General features: G+C 45.0%; 1 protein-coding gene across 1 annotated transcript in view; it reads right to left on the bottom strand.

Moving 5' to 3' along the window:
• Window positions 1-20,376, bottom strand: part of LOC147436328 (protein PIN-LIKES 7-like) — an 82,369-nt gene extending 61,993 nt beyond the window's left edge. The window contains exons 1-3 of the mRNA XM_086489257.1: window positions 20,086-20,376; window positions 10,005-10,069; window positions 9,857-9,898 (exon numbers count right to left, since the gene is read on the bottom strand). Of these exons, the coding sequence (XP_086345383.1) occupies window positions 9,857-9,898; window positions 10,005-10,069; window positions 20,086-20,368 (390 nt within the window). The 5' untranslated portion in view covers window positions 20,369-20,376. The remainder of the gene's footprint in view (window positions 1-9,856; window positions 9,899-10,004; window positions 10,070-20,085) is intronic.
• Window positions 20,377-20,626: the final 250 nt, after the last annotated feature.

Genomic DNA, 20,626 nt, shown 5'->3' with positions numbered 1-20,626 from the left:
TTTAAAGGCCCTAGGCCATGGGCCCCAAAAGCAGTTTACAGTAAAAAGCCTTCAAACTCAAAAGCTTCTGGTCCCAAAAGAAAAGCCAAAAAGCTATCAACGTAATTTACGAAAATCCGTACAGCCTACCACGTCATCAACCAGTGAAAAACGCGGAAACCGGTACAACCTGCCACGCCATCAGCAAGCGTAATTTTCTAAAACATGCCACATCATCAGCAGCTACGCAATTCTTGTGTGTGTGTGTGTGTGTGTGTGTGTCCTGCTTTAATTCCTTTATGTCACTTGGGGCCCCATCGGACGGGGTCCCCATAAGTTGGTAGGACTTCTTCTTCTGTTACTTGTTCTTCTTAGGGTTTAGGCCCCTCAACCAACATCTACAAGTTGGCTCCCTTCATCGGGGCTTTGACACGTCATCAGTTTGTGGCATCTCCCCTTCTTGAAAGAGAGTAATCGTCCGCGATTACAGCATATCTGCAAATCAACTCAAGTTAGATCAAAAATTTTCGAGGGTCATTCTGAGGGATGATCGGTTTGCTCTTTTTGTTGAGGAGTTAGCTTCTCCTTTCGGCTCTTTTGAACAAGGAGTTAACTTCTCCTTTCGTCCATATCAGAACTCTTGATATTCCGGCGTAGTAAAATTAGCCATCACACCCAGACCGTACAGATCTTCCACGGGTGTCTTGATGCACTAAAATTACATACCCAAGCAATCTCATCCAATTAGGAATATTCAGTGGTTGGCACATCACAATGCAGCACAAATGCTCACATATGCATGTTACAAGACATAGAAACATAAAGCCGCTGATGAACACTCCCCCCGCAAATAACCATCCAGGTCCGGGCCATGAGCTGTTCAACGACTCCCTTATCACTCCTCTCGCAAGTAACCTAAACAGGTTCGGACCATGAGATATAGAGGCCTTTTACAACCAAACGCCCCCAGACCGCAGCCTGCGTTGTTTGGAGGTGCTGAGAGTAACCACTACTCAGACTTCTTAATACTTTCCCCGTAAATAACCACAAGGGCCGGGCCATGAGTATGAACAAGCATTCTCAAACATCATTTCTCACCCTCCACCCGGGAGTAAAATCACCAATCATTGAAACCAGTATTAAAACCAGAGTCAAACATTCAAATCGGCACCAAGATAGGTTCAAAACATATACCATCCATTTCAAACAAAGATTCAAACAATACTTTCTCAAACAAAGTTCAAAAGTATCTAACTGTAAAACAACTAGAGAGTTCATTCAGGGTTTTTTTCGGACAATCGAACTTTGAGGACGATTGGCTTGCCCTTCTGCATCACGATGATGGTTCAATTCCGAACCTGGAGAGTCGCATCATTCTTGCCATGCCAAGGCATGCCTTATAGAACGTCACAATTGCCCAACTTCATGATGTAGAAATCAGCTTTTCCATGATAATCTTGAATAGTCATTGGAAGAGCACCAATGAGCGGTACCACTTTCTGAGTTTGCCCCGTGGCTAGCTCAGCTTCAATTTCACCACCCTCTGCATCATAATCAAAGTGCATCTGCTTTAAGGATTCGTGATGGATAAAGTTCTCCGTAGCTCTGGGGTCAAAGAAAATAAGGGCTTTGAAGCCATTGACTTTGCCATATGCTCGACACAATTTATTTGTACTTTCAAGCGTATGCCATAGATGTCAAGTACTAATCCAATAGCCAGTTTAGCTTTTTTGGCTGGAGATGGTCCTAGGTTTCTGTCGACCGTCGACGCAAGAGTCGACTCCGCAGGTCTGTCAGTGCGTTGGGGACAACCAAACTAGTTATGTCCTGTTTGAAAGCATCCAAAACATCGGCCTTCTTATAGTAAGGTGTCTCGTTGTTGAAGTGTCAAACGAGGCCTTTGTGGTTGACTTTAACGAAACTCTCGAGAATTTGTTCTTTGTTGGCGAGAGTTGTGGTTAATGGCCGAAGATTCTTCTATGGTAACTCTAGCTTTCCCTTCATCAGTTCGTAGCCGATTGCGGCATGGTCCATAAGTTCTTGCACGGTGGAGACTTGCTTGGATAGACAATATTCCTGCAATGGTGATGGTAGTCCAACGGTGTATCGCTCGCATTGGGCCTCCAAGGGGACAGATCTAAAGAAGGACACCGGAAGTTACACGTCGAGAAACCTTTGGTTATATTCGTCCATGGTTTCGGTGGCAAGCATTTTCAAGTTGCCCCACTGTGCCAAAATCCGGACTTCAAACATAGAAGTCATGTAATTACGTACAAAAACTGTCTTGAAAGCTTGCCAGGTCCTTGGAGCATGCGGTTGTGTCGCGATTGAACTCCACCATTGCATAGCATTATCTTTAAGAAATCCTGCTGCTCGAGAAATCTTGGATTCTTCTATATAGTTCCCTAAAGCATAGATGTTGTCAAATTGATGTAGGAACTGTAATGCTTTCTTGCGATCTTTCACCCCAGAAAAAGTGAAAAATTTGATTGTCGTGCCGCCATCTTTGAAATCCCGAGTATGGATAATAAGGGTATCCATATGGGCTCCAACCATTGTAGCCTAGTGGCGGTGGTGGTGGTGGAGGTGAGGGCAATGGCGGTGGCAAAGGCGGTTGCACTGGATCAGGTCAAATGGCTGCACCATATTCTTGAAAACTCCCCCGATTGGAACAGACGGCTGAGAAGGTTGCCGGTTGGAAGCTCTCGTACTTTCTGATGCCGGAGGAGGTACCACCTGGGACATCAGAGGGGGTAACATGTAGTTCAAAAATTGTTAAAAACTTTGCAGCATAGGAAGATTCTGCTCAGGATGCCGCGAAACAATGTCGTGAAGTTCGTTGAGCAAAAACTGCAAACATTCTGCTAAATCCATGAATTCCAAGTCTTGGGTTCTTTATGGCTTATGCCTTGCAAGACAAAGCGATGAAGACGGGAGCACGCCTGATGGGCGATGAAGGGTGGGAGTGGCTAATAAGTCCGGGGTCAGGGGCCGAAGTGTCACGTGACACATCCCAACCCTATGTGTCCGTGGACAAGCTACAGCACGATCAGGGTTCAGCCAATCGAGTCAAGTTTAGATTAGCAGTGATATGGCACTTTTGTGAGTCTATTCGTAGATCGTGCATGCCCAATCACTTAATATCCTCTGGTTGCACACAGCATGATCATCAGTATTCCCTTCAGAATCCATCAGATTCAGTCAAGGAAATTTTCCAGTGCATTTAGCCCATTTTCCCTATTTTTTGTATTTTCACTTATTATTTTTAAGTGACTTTCCAACAAAAGTAGGTAGGGCAATTTTGCTAAGTTTGTATATAAGCAAACCCAAGTTAGCACTCAATGGCAGAAGAGGCAGCAGGAGCACATGCTCAACAGGCACCTTCTCAACAGTACCCTTGGCGTTTTTGGTTCCCCCATCCTCGCCACACATCAGCCCCAGCATTTTTCAGTTGCATCATCGCCATCGTCACCGGATTGCATAGCGTTTTTGCATACCATCAGCAGTACCAGATCCCCTGGCGTTTTCAGCCATAATCGCCAGCAGCAGACCCAGAACAGCCTAGCGTTTTCACTAACGCTCAGCAGGCAGATCAGCGTTTTTCGTTTTCAGCCATTGCCGCATCAGATGGTCAGCGTTTTTCAGCCCTGTTGGACAGCAGCAGATTCAGCCCTAGTTGGTTACAGAAGATCTCCATTTTCAGCCATAAAAACGCAGCCAAAACAGTCATTTCAGCCACCGAACCAGTCCCCAAATTCAGCAGATAGAACTCACAGATTTCAGCCCTAAAGTCGTCGTCATCATCACCGTCGTCGTCATCGGCATAGTCCCAAGTTGCATCAGTCCATTGCATCCGCATTGTACCACTTTGTGCAATCAATAAGTAGACCACTCTCGCCGACGAGAGTGGGGCCTTCGGAGGAGGGTTTTACGTCGTCTCTGGTGTCGTATCTCTCTTCTCTCTCTATCTCTCAGTCTCATACACTTCCACGCACAGTATCCATTCACTTTGTTTGTGAGCATAGCACTTTCCATTAAGAACGGAAGGCTCTCCCTTCCATAAGAACTAAAAGGAACCTTGAGCACAATTCGGAGCACTCATCTTGAGCAAAGCGCAAACAATCATTCCGCTGCACCTAACACGAAGATACCTCAAGTAAAATTCCAATAGCTCTGTCTGCTCTCAGGTAGGACCGGTATGCTTTCAGAAAAGCACACGCCTGATGCTCTGATACCACTGTCACAAAACGGACACCATGTGCCAATAGAGAAGAACAGACTGAAAAGACTTTTAGCACTTCAATAACAATTGCACTGAAAGAGAGAGACGACACGCGACACGGAGTAGAGGAATTCCACCCCACAGAGTATTGGCCCCAAACCTTGGAACCTTGGCGCCCCTTTCGGTGTTTCTTTATATTGCATCAACACAGTACAAGCCGGTACTCCAGACTTTGCACCTTCTCCAGGAAGCATGCCACAGAATCAGCCCTAACCTCATATTTAAAGGCCCTAGGCCTCAAAAGCAGTTTAGAGTAAAAAGCCTTCAAACTCAAAAGCTTTTGGTCCCAAAAGCAATGCCAAAAAGCTTCCAGTGTAATTTATGGAAATCCGTACAACCTGTCACGTCATCAGCCAGCGCAAAACGCGAAAATCTGTACAGCCTGCCATGTCATCAACCATCGTAATTTTTGGAAATCTGCCACGTCATCAACAGCTACGCAATTTCTTGTGTGCGTGTGTGTGTGTCTTGCTTTATTTCCTTTGTCACTTGGGGCCCCATCGAACGGGGTCCCCATAAGTTGGTAGGACTTCTTCTTCTGTTACTTGTTCTTCTTAGGGTTTAGGCCCCTCGGCCGACATCTGCAAGTTGGCTTCCTTCATCAGGGCTTTGACAAGTCATCAGTTTGTGACAAAACAAAGCATAATGTGACGAGGGTGGCTGGGAGAACGAGGTGACCAATGGTCTCCCAAACTCAGATGAAGCAGACACAAGATGTACAGACTCTATAGGTGTCGGCCTCTTTGTGCCCTGTGAAACCAAGGGATTATCTTTTAATGCCAGCGCCACTATAGTAACACTAATAGTAGTTGGAGTGACAGTGGTTGGTGATGTGACTAGCCAACCGGTGAAGCAAGTCATCCTTAGAGACCCTGACAACCCTCAACCCATTCTTTTAGCCACTTGGCTATGGGATCACCCAGCGCTGCTTGACCAGGTAGTTTCTTTTATGCACTCTTTCAAAGATGTTTTTGCCAGGTCTTACAAAGATTTGGAAGAAACCCCACCGAAACTAGGCATCCACGCCATCCCTTTGGTTGAGTGGGCTAAGCCAATTAGAGTACAAGCTCAACCCGAAGTATGCAGAAGCTGTCAAACTGGAGCTCGAGAGAATACAAGAAGTAAGTATCATCGTGCTCGCGGAGCACTCCAAGTGGTTGTCACCCATGGTCATAGCTCCCAAAAAGCAATCCAATAAAATATGTGTCTGCGTCGACTACCGCGCTCTAAATAAGGTGACATTCCAGATGGCTTCCCAACCCCTTTCATCGAACAAGTGTTGGCAGATGTGAACACATTCTCTACACTTTCATGGGTGGTTTGAGAGGCTACAATCAATTGGGTATTCATCCTCTTCACCAATCAAAACTGCTTTTGTGGCTCCATGAGGTATTTTTATTTACACAAAAATGTCTTTTGGGCTGAAAAACACTTCATGTTCTTTCAATCATATAGTCTATCTCATCTTTTGACCCCTATTCACTGATAATCTTTGCATCTTCATGTATGATTTTTCAACATTCTGTGACGCTCAATGTTCCACCTTACTCAAGAATTTGGAGGAGCATCAATCAAGGTACGCTTTTGGGTCATGTGGTGTCTTGCTAAAGGTTTAGCTCTTTACACTAATAAGATAGTAGCCATTCTGTGGTTGCCTTCCCCAATCAACCCCAAAGGTGTTCATAGATTTGTAGGCCACACAACCTAAAGGGTATCATTGCAGGTTCATTCGAACATATGCTGCGGTTGCCCAACCCCTAACCCCCCTAACTAGTGCGGCTATACCCTTCCAATGGTCCAAGGCTGAGGCCCACCCTTTTGCTTACCTCAAAAAGCGCCTAACTAAGGAACCTATTCTAGTTGCACCAAATTAGTCTCACTTTTCATGTGCATATGGATGCTAGTCAAACTACTATGGATGCTAATCTGACTCAACCTAGCAAGGAATTCAAACCTTGATCGCCCCATTCACTATGCAAGTCGCCTGCTCATTAAAGTTGAGCGCAACTACAACACAACAGTAAGAGAAGGTTAGGCCTTGCAAAACTTCTGACACTATTTATTAAGGATCCACTTTACCATTATTACTGATCATCATGCTCTGCGTTATTTGTTGAATAAGCCACAAGTTGCAAGTTTGGTTTGGCGGTGGCTACTTCTATTCCAGGCATTTGATTTCGAGGTGGTCCTTCATCTAGGCAAGCATCACGTCATGGCCGACCACTCTCTCACATATCAATAGGTGAAGAAGCTATAGGGATTTCTGATGACTTCCCAGCAAGCAGTCTCTTTAAAGCGGAATGATATGGAGATGTGTTGTATTTGTTGTCTATTGGATTGTACCCAAAGAATGCATCTCCTTTGCAAAAGAGAAGACTATTGCTAAAGTTTGGACCATTCACTCTAGATAAGCTCTATAAATCTTGACCAAATGGTGTTCTAAGATGATGTATCTCCCCACATGAAGTCAAGCATATTTTAGAGGATGCCACATTGGTGGCTATTACCTTGGTCACATCACCGCACAGAAAGTTCTACAGAGTGTGTTGTGGCGGCCCTTATGTGTTTAGGGATTGAATTTCTCATGTGAACGTTTGTGATGTCTGTTAGTGTTGTGCACCTAAACCTAGTAGGCAGTACAATCATCCTTCACAAATTTCAATGGCAAGGTTGCCCTTTGAATGATGGGGTTTATATTTTGTTGGTTCAATTTCTCCCCCAGCTCGACCACGCAATCACAAGTATCTCCTCGTCGCTACATATTATGTCACCAAGAGGGCAGAGGTATTGCACAGGCAACGTTGTGGCAAAGTTCTTGTATGAGAATATATTTTGTAGGCCTGAGTACCCCCTTGAGATCCCCAGTGATTGAGGCAGTCACTTTGTCAACGAGTTGATCTCGACACTGCTGCTAACCAACTACAAGACTTCTCCATGAATTCTCCTAGTTGTTGGGGAAGGTTGGCCACCACAGACGTGGTTCTTGTCATGAGTTCTGCAAATGTCTCATCGGGTTGGAGCACCAAGTTTTCCAACTCCTGCAAGACTTTTTCTTGAAAATCACTTGGTCTGAAAGCTTCAGAGAACTTTTGCCTTAGAGTTGCCCAAGTTGTAAAGTGGTTCTCAACAAATTGATTGTACTATTTATCTGCTAAGACATCCAAGGTGGATGGAAAGAGCACTAGATAAGGCCTGACCTCTACAAAGGGATACAAACCTTCTAGCATTGTCCTCTGCATCCTCTGTGGAGAGTCCTTTGAAGGTGGGAAACTTTTTGTTCACCTTAGCCAGAATGCTTGTCAGCTCCTCCATTGTAGGCTGCTCAGAAGCTAGTTGTAGCACACTTGGTGAAAAGTGTATTGGGGGAGGTGATAAGGGTGGTGGTGAGGGGCTGGTCGAGGTAGAGGAAAAAGAGGGTAGTGGAAGTGGGGGTTGAGGGCTTCTACTTGGTAAGAAAGGCTGACGCTTTCTGTGGTAGTACGGTAGGAGGCTCCGTAGAGGGATTTGTTAATATTTAGACTACCTTGTATGTGTCATGCAGTAGCAACAGACCAGGAGAGACATGGGAGACGAATGCCAACTGTACTCAAGAGCTAGACCAACCAGTTAGACTTGCTGACTAGACCAGGGTGAGGTACTAGCCCAAACCAGTTAGACTAACATACCAGACCAGGGCGAGGGGCTAGGCCAAACTAATTCGACAAGCTAGGTGAAGGGCGAAGACCAGCTAGACCAAGCTCGACGAAGGCGAAGGTGCACGAGACCAGGAAGGAGACTAACCAGTTAGATCATCAACCACGTTCAATCATCGGAGTGAGACTTTAATTAAGGTCCCACCGGAAGTGCCAAAACTGAGAGCACCTGTAGCAAGAAAAGAGTGTCATGCTCTCTACTGTGTGGGTGCTCCTCAATGCAATGTGCAAGAAGCCTCACTCAAACAGAATGGAAACACAATGCAATAGAGCAATGAACCAAGCAAAACCAAAGACACAACAGTAAACTCCAAACTCAATGGAACTCGACTAACTCATGGAACCAGTACAGACTCGACTCTCACTGGTAGCACACTCAGCTCAAAGCCCACACTCACAGGTACAATGGGGGTGTCGAGGCTCCAACTGTGTACAGAGAGTGCAATTGTGTGGTGCTAGAGTGAGCACACGACTCTAGACTCAAGACTTAGAACATCTAGAAAAGCATACAATGACTAAAGCAAGTTGAGCATATGTACAACCATAAAGGGTAGCCAATGGATAACTCAAATACCCCTGACAATCCAGCTGCACCTATCTCCAAATTGTGGCAAGGATGAACTGGCCACAGTGTCCTCTAGACCACCACTCTTGTCACATGTCACTATCTATGCGAGTCCAGCCAGTGTGAACCCACGACCAACTGTAACTGCCTTTCCCGTGCAAGTGACACTGTAGCCCAGCTACATGCATGATTTTTGCCCACCTTGCCTTGCGACCTCGAAGGTCAGAGTGATCATAGAGATATTTCAAAGAGTGGTGGTCAATCCAAACTACAAAGCAAGCACCAAAAAGATAGTGGCACCAAATTTTTTGAGCATGAATGACCACCAATAATTCCTTAACCTGTCTAGAGTACCATATTTGCATGTCGGTGAGCTTGCCACTCTCAAATGCTACTCGTCAGCCATCTTGATAGAAAACAGCATCAATAGCGTTGTCACTGCCATCTGTTTCGACCACAGAGAAATTATTTGGATCCATTATCTGCAACATTGATGCAAATGTAACGAATCGTTTCCATGTTTGAAAACATTGGTTGAGCTCATGGGTCCACACGATGCCTTTTGCATCGGAAGCCCTTTAGCAAGCGCATAAACGGTTCAGCAATCTTAGTGTAGGCCTTCATGAACTTCCTGAAAAATGGGTGAAACCTAGAAAAGATTTTACTTGCCATATGGATCATAAGATAGGCCAGAGTAGGACCACTCGTACCTTTTTGGGGTCAGTTCAAATGCCATCTACTAAGATGACATGACCAAGATACAACAGCTCCGGGCGAAAAACTTCGCACTTCGATTGCTTTTCGTACCACTTCAGGCCTTAAAATACATAAGACGAGGGGACGGTGCTGCAAATGCTCATCGAGTGTCTGACGATAAGTAAGTATGTCGTCAAGGAACACTGGAACCCACTTTTCCGAAAGGAATAGCATCTATTGGAATGTTGCAGGAGCATTGCTCAATCCAAAAGGTAGAACCACGACATGATAATGTCCATACTGTGTACAAACGCGGTTTTTGGGTGTATTTGTATCTGATGGTATCCGGACCAAACATCAATCTTGGATAAATATCGGGCACCCAAGAGTCCATCAAGGAGGTCATCCATCCAAGGGAACAAATAGCGGCTTGCAAGATAAGCTTAGAGCTACCTAGTTATCTTGTCAAATAAGGTTGCCGAGAACAAAGGAAATAAAAGACTCCAGCTGAGGTTTTAGCAGATTTTATAAACATGTTTCTAACCTACACATTTAACCAAATTTAGACATAAAAGAATTCCGGGATTAGGTTTCAACAGATTGTAAAACCATTGTTCCAAACAAAAAACACGAAATGAGTACCTTTGACATCAAAAAGCAGGGAATCACCAGCTTGAATGAAACCTAGTCAACCCAAAAACTTACCAAGATCAGAAGTGTGAAAATGATAAATAAAGCTTCAATGTAACCCATGTTAGGACATTCATGTTAGAATAGCACATTAACTAACCTGACTCAATACGGGTGCAGTTTCTGATGTAAGATGCCCACACTTCTGCATCAATATAATGAAACCTGCATTCATGATGGGGACAATTGCTCAACTATATGATGTCCCACTCCTGATAACACATTTAGAGTAAAGCAGTACAAGTCCACCCCTAAATGCTCAAGTTGCAGGACCTTTTTACTCAAACATAGGGAACATATACACATTTTGTGGATTACTCTATGTTACTGGAGGGAAACTTCAAGAAGAGGAAAGTCTGCCAATGAAGGTGACGAACAGTGAGTAGGCCATAACTCAACGCATAGAGCGTAGAGATGGCATGCAACTAGAAAAAAGTATATCAAAACTGAATGGTCATGTAGGGCTACACCCTTCACTTAGGGGCTACACCTTTCTAGGCCATAGAAAAGGTATGTATAGGAGGCATTGCTCAGCCATAGACTCTACAAATGGCGTATACAACATTTTGCAGCCAGTGTTGGCTATTTCAAGGGAGGCAAAAGGAAGAGAAGAGGAAATGCTACACATATCAGGCAGTCGGTGAGGAGCAGCCCAACACACGCCTTAGCTCACCATAAAGTACCCTATTGCTGCTGCATTGTTGTCTCACATACTTCGATTTGGTGTTGCTAGGTCAGCCACTAAAATTCTAGCCATAGGCACTCTTGCCCGCCTAATTAACAGGCCTTTAGGGCCGGCCAGAGACCCATCAAAATCCAGATAGGCATCTGCATTTTTGTAGCCATCAATCAGGCCGACCCATAGATCAACACCTACTGCCCTAGGATCCTTCGACACTCACAAATGCCTACAATGCCACATACATAAACAAGGCACATCTAGAGAAGAGAGATCACTGAGGTAGGAAGAGAGAGAGGACATCTGAGAATGATAAAGCCAAAGAGATTTGGGAAAGGCTTTCCAAGTGCACAAGGGTGCTCCAGCATAGATGTGACATGCCCTTGACGGATAGACCTCTTGTCGTAGTCGCCCAGGTTGACTTTCTTCACTAGGTCAAGAGAGGGTATTGTTGAGGATGTATCTAGAGGTGAAGAGAAAGCCACTTGTTTGAGCAATATTGAGGTCGGCGTAAGTTTCTTGTAACCAGCCTTGGGGAAACTCTTCGAAGGGTAAGTCATCAGACACACAGGTTTCCTTAGCTTTGATCGGAGTGTTAGTAGACACAAAGGAGGTTGGGGGCTGGGAGAACTCATGTAGAGGAGATTCCTTTCTTCTTTTATGGTCCTTTAGAGGTTCACCAAGCTCAAGGGCTTCCAGTGTAGGAGCATCTGAGTCATTAGCCTCCATGACCTGGACACTTGTTCCAGGCTAGGTGGTACAGTTGGGCCAACTACTGCATGGACACTACAAGATGGTGTATCCTCAATCAATGATTGAATAGAGACCACATAGCAACGTGGTCGTGTCACCTAGGGCTCTAATACCATATCAAAGTAGGCAGCGGATGATGCAATGAAGACAAGAACTCGCTCCCAATCCGGTGGACACCTCGACTCTAATCTAGAAAACCTGCAACGCCATATACATGAACAAGGCACCTATGGAGAAGAGAGATCACGCAGGTAGCAAGAGAAAGGACATCTAAGAATGAGACAGAAAGAAAGAGAGATTTGGGAAAGGTGCTCCATGTTGATAGCAGCTGCTCATACACTTAAGTGACCAAGGGTGGTCCTGCATAGATGTGACATGCTGAATGGCTATACCCGAGGTACACTTAATAGAGATTGCTCCTGCCGTCTACTCTTGAACATGAGACCTCTAGCAACATCTGGGAACCAACCAAGTTACCAAGAAAGCACGGGAATAGCAAATCTAGATCACCTCCTGAGACTGCAATAAAGCGTAAACTGACCCAGCAAATATGCAGTCCAAACTAGTATGGTCAAAATTCCAATCTGAAAGCCAGGAATATGCAGGTAATGGAGGCATTGGGGAAACATCAGCAAGCAATTGATGAATTTGCTGCCACAAATGTCGATAATGGGATTTCAACTCATAACGAAGAGCGAGAGTAGAACATGAAAGAACCGGCCCAAAGTCATCCACCACTTGATCAACCTAGCATACCCCTTTTTGCGAAAGAAAGTATGCTTGTCGAGGAGAGCGTTGAACCAAGGTGAAAGAGCACCCTTTACTCCAATGAAAGCTCTCAAACCAAAGGAAATTACCTTGAGGGGAAAGGCGACCATGCCAGGACATATGCGAGGTAACAGACTTCCAATCTGCAACAAGGGACGAAGTGAATGGACATCCCGGAATATGGCCTTCAAGCTGCCCAGACATGACATCCCAATACAAGGGGTGCCAGTGACCAAAAGAAGGGTGCATTTGCAAAACAGCCTAGAGGATGCCAGCTTTTCAATGTGCAGCTTTTCATCAGAGTTCTTTTCAAGGCCAAGGGCCTTTAAATATGAACTGGGGGTACTCTCTAGCATTCCAATGTTCAAGAAGCAAACCAGAGCCCCGACTGTTGCACCTCCTTGAAGCAATATAAAAGAAATACCGAGAGGGGCACCAAGGTTTTGGGGCTAGTGCTCTCTAGGAGTGGAACTCCGCCAGTCCATGTCTCTAACGTGGATTGGATATGCCATTTCCCTCTTGAATAACAGGTTTTGAATTCAAATCTCCTCATTGGATAGATCTTTAAGGTCTCTTAGGATGGTTTTCTACGGCGTTAAAATTCTCTTCTTCTCCGGTGTATGTGTGTGCTAATAAAAAGAGGAAAATGGTATAACCTTTCTATCACCCAAGTGTGGTAGATTGATTATGTCATTTCCCTCTTGAATAACAGGTCTTAAGTTCAACTCTCCTCGTCAGATAGATCTTTAAGGTCTCTTGGGATGGTTTCCTATGACATTAAAATTCTCTTCTTCTTCTTCTCCTCCTCCTCCTCCTCCTCCTCCTCCTCCTTTGTTCAGTTGTTTTGAGGTGCTAAGAGTTTGTTCCAATCTATTCTTTTCAGTTGGCACGTGGTGACTTCCTATTACAATGGTATCAGAGCTTCAAGCGTCTGCTCTTCTAAGAGCACATTTATCCCATCCAGAACACACAGAACAAGATAGCGCTTCTTGATTCTACAAAGTACCTACAGTTTCTCCTCGCCAAACTCCGGGACTATTAGGTGCAGCGGAATGAATGTTGTATTTTCTCAAGATTAGTGATCTTTATTGCTCAAGGTTCCTTTTAGTTCTTTAGGGAAAGAGAGAGCTTTCCGTCTTATAGAGTGTTGTGGTCACGAACAAAGTGAGTGGATATTGTGCGTGCAAGTGAATGAGACTGAGAGAAGGAGAGAGAAGAGATACGACACCGAGAGGTTGTAAAACCCTCCTCCGAAGGCCCCACTCTCGTTGGCGAGAGTGGTCTATTCTTTGATTGCACAAAGGTGTACAATGCGTATGCAATGGACTATGCAACTTGGTCTATGCCGATGACGACGACGGTGACGATGACGTTGACGACGACGACGACGATGGCTGAAATCTGAGATCTTCTAATCGCTGAATTTCGGGACTGTTTCGGTGGCTGAAAATGACTGTTTTGGCTGCGTTTTCTTGGCTGAAAAATGAGGTTTCTTAGGGCTGAAAACTGATGGTCTTTACGGGCTGAATCTGCTACACTTTAGGTGAATAATGCCGGTCTTAATTTGCTGCTGAAATCCAAAAACGCCAAGGGCTGAAATTGGTCCTTCTGTCGCCAGGGTTCTTCAAATGCAAAAACGCTAGGCTGATCTGCTGTGTCGTGATGACGCCGGGGCTGATCTGCTGTGCACAAATCGCCAAGCCTGATCTGATGCAAAAACACTAGGTCTTCTGTGGAGAAAACGCCAGAGTAGTCGCGGGGGTTGGTCTTGCTGAGAAGTTGCTTGTTGAGCAAGGTGCTCCTGCTGCCTCTTCTGCTGTGGAGTGCTAACTTGGGTTTGCTTATATATTAACTTAGCAAAATTTCCCTACCTACTTTTGTTGGAAAGTCACTTAAAAAATAATAAAAATAGGCTAAATGCACTGGAAAATTCCCCTAACTGATGCTAATGGATTCTGATGGGAATTCCGATGGTCATGCTGTGTGCAACCGGAGGATATCCATCTATGCTAAGTGACTGGGCACGCACGGTCTACGAATAGACTCACAAAAGTGCCAGATCACTGCTAATCTAGACTTGACTGAACTGACTGAACCCTGCTGTGGTGTAGCTTGTCCACGGACACATAGGGTTGGGATGTGTCACGTGACATCCCCTCCTTTTCAAAGTGAGGTACTGGTACCGAACTGTATGGCGTCGAGGGAGATCGCCAACAGCATCCGGAATCCTGGAAGGGACTCTTTGTCGGGCCACTCTGCTGTGTGGGTCGAGCGGTACTTGAACTTCATAAAGGTCTGCAACGCTTGCTTCTTTGGGCCGCGCCGAAAGCGACAAAATCTTTTGAATCTCCTTTCTTGCTTCAACTTCGTCTAGAGTCCTGCTTCTTTCGTCGTCAAGAATCTCCATGGCTGAAAATTCCTGAAACAATCTCCAACACAAAACCATGAACATACCTATTCCATGTAAAGTGAAGGAAAACAATCTTGTCTTCTCTAAAGACTGTGTATGCAATGTCGATGAACCTAGAGACGGAGTGACAACCCATTCATCAAACACATGCAAACAATGCGATCGAATCATTTCTGTTTGATCGAAATCAATCAACCGTGGCAAATCACAATGGAAATGCCCATGCTTGGTGCTCATACTATCATGTGCTCTTTCGGAAACTCTGTCATGCCAAGGAAGAGACATGGAATGTGACTTCCTGACATACAAACTTTTCAGCTTTTCATGCACAATCCGCATACATTCGTGCTCACCCATGAGAGAAATGTGTTCAACATACAATATGTCATACCTAGTAAAAGGGATCACATAACGATGCTGACTAAAATACAGGAAACCTTCACGAATGAAACACTCGAACAATGCGTGCGTATCAATCATGCGAACACATAATACTTCCTGTGAGGGTTCTTTGGACCAAGGCTCAAGAGCCAAGATCCCTTCTTCTTGAATGATCGAATCGTCTTGTGGGGGTTCTTTGGACCTCGACTCGAAAGCCAAGATCGATTCTTGGTGATTGATCGAATCTACAACGAGGTTAGCTTCGCTAGAAAAAGCATCCACTAACACATCATCCCTGTGAACAATCACATCATCTTTACGCAACTCATCATGCTTGTGAGAAATCACATCTTGATCATGCAAATCATAATGCTTGTGAGAAATCACATCTTTATCATGCAAATCATCATGCTGGTCATTGTCATCCAAATCATTATGCAAATCATTGGCATCCAAATCATCATGCTTATCCTTGTCATTCAAATCATCATGCAAGTCATTGTCAATCAAATCATCATCATGCTTCACACAATCATGCAAATCTTGTGTGTCATGCTTGGGAGAAGAAGAGACTGAGAGAGTCTCCTTTTCCCGATCTTGTTGCAGTTGTGCCTGAGTCGCAACATCTCTTGCCTTATTGCTTTGTTCTCGCGATCAAACTTGGCTTGCATTTCATTGTTCTCTCGATCAAATTCTGCTTCTCTTGCTTTGGCTTCCAAGCGTGCTTGCTCGCTCTCACGCGCTATGGCTGCCATTCTTTCTTGGTACTGGCGCTCTATGGCTGCAATGTCTTCTTCGTAGGCTTTTCTTTCTGCTTCTCTTTCTTGGTCTAACTCCTCCATAGGAGTTCGTGCAATCTTTGTCGTAGATGGGGAAGGGTTGGAAAAACCTCCCGGTGAGAAAAATTCTTCTTCGCCTCTCTCATGCATTCCGCTTCGAGTGATGACCATTCTGCAATCGTGGGTTCTTGTGGGATCTTGGGGGTCTTGGGTTCTTAAGTTCACGAGGAACTTGGGTGGAACTTGGGTTCTTGAGGGTCTTGAGGTTCTTGAGGTCCTTGATTCGTGAGAATCTTGGGTTCTTGAGGTTCTTGAGGTTTTCTTTCGCTTGCAAACCGCGTTGGAGAAGCATCTTCTCTTCACCCGAGTTCTACCCTTTTCTGCGGGCGCACCCCTTGGCGGCCTTGCGCTCACACCAAGGTTGCTTTTTCCCACCTCACGTCGATTGGCCGGTCGCTAAGTGCACGGCTCGCTCTCAATGAGTGAAAAGAGACACAAGGGGAGGCTAGACAAGCCCTTCTTTCTTGGGATTCCTGTCACTCTTCAACAAAACACGATTAGGAATCGCCACGCCCAAGTAAACTTGGGTTCGTGCGATCGCAACAAGCAAAAAAAATTCTTGTGGTTCTTGTGGTTCTTTCCTTGAGTAATGCAGAACACTTCCAAAGCTCTGATACCAATGTTAGGTGCAGCGGAATGAATGTTGTATTTTCTCAAGATAAGTGATCTTTATTGCTCAAGGTTCCTTTTAGTTCTTTAGGGAAAGAGAGAGCTTTCCGTCTTGTAGAGTGTTGAGGTCACGAACAAAGTGAGTGGATATTGTGCGTGCAAGTGAATGAGACTGAGAGAAGGAGAGAGAAGAGATACAACACCGAGAGGTTGTAAAACCCTCCTCCGAAGGCCCCACTCTCGTTGGCGAGAGTGGTCTATTCTTTGATTGCACGAAGGTGTACAATGCGTATGCAATGGACTATGCAACTTGGTCTATGCCGATGACGACGACGGTGGCTGAAATCTGAGATCTTCTAATCGCTGAATTTCGGGACTGTTTCGGTGGCTGAAAATGACTGTTTTGGCTGCGTTTTCTTGGCTAAAAAATGAGGTTTCTTAGGGCTGAAAACTGATGGTCTTTACGGGCTGAATCTGCTACACTTTAGGTGAATAATGCCGGTCTTAATTTGCTGCTGAAATCCATAAATGCCAGGGACTGAAATTGGTCCTTCTGTCGCCGGGGTTCTGCAAATGCAAAAACGCTAGGCTGATCTGCTGTGTCGTGATGACGCCGGGGCTGATCTGCTGTGCACAAATCGCTAAGGTTGATCTGATGCAAAAACGCTAGGTCTTCTGTGGAGAAAACGCCAGAGTAGTCACGGGGGTTGTCTTGCTGAGAAGTTGCCTGTTGAGCAAGGTGCTCCTGCTGCCTCTTCTGCTGTGGAGTGCTAACTTGGGTTTGCTTATATATTAACTTAGCAAAATTTCCCTACCTACTTTTGTTGGAAAGTCACTTAAAAATAATAAGTGAAAATCCCAATAAATAGGAAAATAGGCTAAATGCACTGGAAAATTCCCCTAACTGATGCTAATGGATTCTGATGAGAATTCCGATGGTCATGCTGTGTGCAGCCAGAGGATATCCATCTATGCTAAGTGACTGGGCATGCACGGTCTACGAATAGACTCACAAAAGTGCTAGATCACTGCTAATCTAGACTTGACTGAACTGACTGAACCCTGCTATGGTGTAGATTGTTCACGGACACATAGGGTTGGGATGTGTCACGTGACAGGGACATGCTCTCGAAGCACCCTTAGTAGAACCTCCTGATTCTGCAAAGCTTCCAACAGTTTCTGAACTACATGTTACCGCCTCCGGCACCAAAAAGTACAAAGGCCTCTTCTCGACAACCTACACTCTATTCCGATTGGGAGAGTTTTCAAAAACATGGTGCAACCATCCAACTTTTACCCGGTGCAACCTCCTTTGCCACCACCTCCCGCATCCCCACCTGGGTATAACAGTTGACGCCAGTATGCCTACCCCTATTATCCACCTCCAAGCCTTGCACTACATCAGCCCAAGGACTTCAAGGATGGCATATCTATAGTAAAATTTTCACCTTTTCGAGAATGAAAGATGGGAAGAAAACTTTACAATTCTTGCAGCAATTTGACAATATTTATGCCTAGGGAACTACACCAAAGAATCAAACATCTCTCAAGCTGCTCCTTATCTTATAGACAATGTGATGCAGTGGTAAGAGTTTTAGAGCTACCAAGACTCACGTTGCAAGGACGGGACACGCTTTCAAGAATATTTCTTCCCACAATTGCAGCTTCTAGAAGAATGGGGCAACTTCAAAATGCTTGTCCCCGATACTATGAAAGACGATAACCAGAGGTTTCTAGATATCTACCTTCCGGTGTCTCATAACGTTGGAGGACCAGTGTGAGCGCTATGCCATAGGACCGCTATTTGTTCAAGCAAGTTTCGACAATCCAAGAGCCTATGGACCATGCTACAGTCGGCTACAAACTTATAAAAGAAAGATTAAAATTACTATAGATGATTAACCAACAAACAATCAGAATCCTCAACAACAATGTATAAACTCTAAAGATACTCGCGAGTGACCACAAAGCCCTTATCTTCTTTGATATGGGAGCCACCGAGAATTTAATCCACCCAGAGTTCCTCAAGCAGATGGACTTTGAGTACAATCAGTTTGCTAGAGCCATTGAGGTCGAACTAGATACAAGGTAAAGTTGTACCACTCATTGATGCTCTTCTTGTCACCAATCAAGGATAGACCTCTAGATGACGCAAACTGCAGTTTGGGGAGCGTCTAGTTATATTTGGTCCGCTAAACAACGCATTCTACAGTCTAGAAAGCGTTTAAATGTAGCTGAAAACCTTCGAGCGAGCCACGTAGGCTGCAGTGTGACTAGCATTTGGTTGTATATGACCTCTGAACAATGTTAACTTCGTCTAGGGAGCACTTAGTTATACTTGGGAACCCTCTGAACGACGTAAACTTTGGTTTGGGGAGTGTTTAGTTAAATTTGGATGTTTTATGTTAGATATTTGTACATGTGAACTCTCTGTCATCTATAGAGCATTTTGTGAAGCATATGAATATGGTGAATCAATATTTTTAATTCGGATGAGATTGCATGGGTATGTGATCTTAGTGCATCGAGACACCCCTTTAAACAACAGTGTGGTGGCTAACATTGCTATGCCAAAATATCAAGAAGAGCTCTGATGCGGATGCAATGACTTGATGGCAATCTGGTTGTGGAATTGTATAGTGCAATGCATGCTAGAGAGTGTGTTGTCTAGTATATGATGGGCATTAGCATGTATGCATAAAGGCAGTGTCCGCCAAAGAATCGGATTGAGTTTCACACATCCAATCGCGGACGATTACTCTTCTTTCAAGAGGGGGATATGTCACAAGTTGGTGGCGTGAGGCCATTAACAACTACGGCCGAGTGGGGCGCCAACTTTTGGATTAAGCGCTTTTGGTTGTGCAGCTTTTCATCAGGGTTGCTTTTCAAGGCCAAGGGTCTTTAAATATGAAATAGTATGAACTAGGGGTCTTTTTGGCATTCCAATGTTCAAGAAGCAAAGCCCTGACTATTGTACCTCGTTGAAGCAATATAAAAGAAACACCAAAAGGGACGCCAAGGTTTTGGGACCAATGCTCTCTAAGAGAGGAACTCCTCTCTCTCTCTCTCTCTCTCTCTCTCTCTCTCTCCCCAATTGTTTTGAAGTGCTAAAAGTGTGTTCCAATCTGTTCTTTTCAGTAGGCAGACGATGGCTTCCTGTTAAAATCGACTAAAGATCTTGCTTTAGTTGCATTGACACAAAGATTGGATACCATTAAGTTCACATTAAGCCTCCACAACTACAAAAGATTATTGTTCATACTCCTTTGGAGTGACAAATGCACCAGCCACATTCAACCATCAGCCACAAGAAAAGTGAATTATTTATGCAACAAATCCACTACCCTGGGCATATTATACCTACAGAAGGTGCTCGCATGGACCCAAAGAAGATTATTGGCTACTTATCCCTTTCAAGTATCAGCCATGAAACATGGTCACGCAAGGGCCGCGTACCATCAGGCAAGAGCCACGCGTAGGCATCACGAACCATATATACTGGGAGCAACAGAGAGAACTCGTGGCGACAAGCTAGGAACCTCCTCCTCGGAGTCACACTCCACTCTGTATGTCACAACTGGCATATTTTTTATTTTAAGTGCCTCTTACTGCACTGTACCCGGAGTGGAATGTGATAGAAGACGTATCTGTTAACTTGTTAAGTGCTGTAGGTAGACTTGGGCATCACAGGCCGTTAATAGAACTCACTCCCTCCCTCCCTCCCTCTTATGAACTTACGTACCGCAGAGAGCAATCAAGTTAGAGGAGGCACTCAGAGAAGTATTGACTACACGAAGATCGAGCAGGGCCGAGACGGTGGTGGACAGGCGTTGAGTGGGCACGCAATGAGAGAGCACTGGAAAGGAGGGGGAGCTGAAAATGAGAGGGCTAGCCTTCTGCTGCTTTCGAATTCTGCTGCATGCACTTGTGCCATTGATGCTTGGTGGCGCCCAAAACGGCCACCTCAGAGCCATCGCGTGATCTGCCAAAACCTGCAACTGACGTGGCATCAATATACTGGCCATGCAACGCCTGGTACGACCTCTCGGCCGAAGTCAAAGAGACGTGGCTACTTTTAGGCCTTGCTTCAATCCTTTCAACGTTTAGAGTGTCCGGTCACCGGTGTGTCGGTCACACACAAGCAGAAGACGAAGCAGCTGGAAAGTGCAGTGGCATTTGATTGGTTGGAGCAGTGCAGCACAAGTTGTGTGCAGGGTGGGCAAGTCGGAACATCGAGCTGCGAGCAGCCCTCTTGGTAGTAAGTCAGCATGGCCACTGAAGAC

The sequence above is a fragment of the Adiantum capillus-veneris genome, chromosome 18 (assembly GCF_014529385.1).
Source record: "Adiantum capillus-veneris isolate H3 chromosome 18, ASM1452938v2, whole genome shotgun sequence".
NCBI classification, from domain to species: Eukaryota; Viridiplantae; Streptophyta; class Polypodiopsida; order Polypodiales; family Pteridaceae; genus Adiantum; species Adiantum capillus-veneris.
This window is presented reverse-complemented; position numbering and strand designations above follow the sequence as displayed.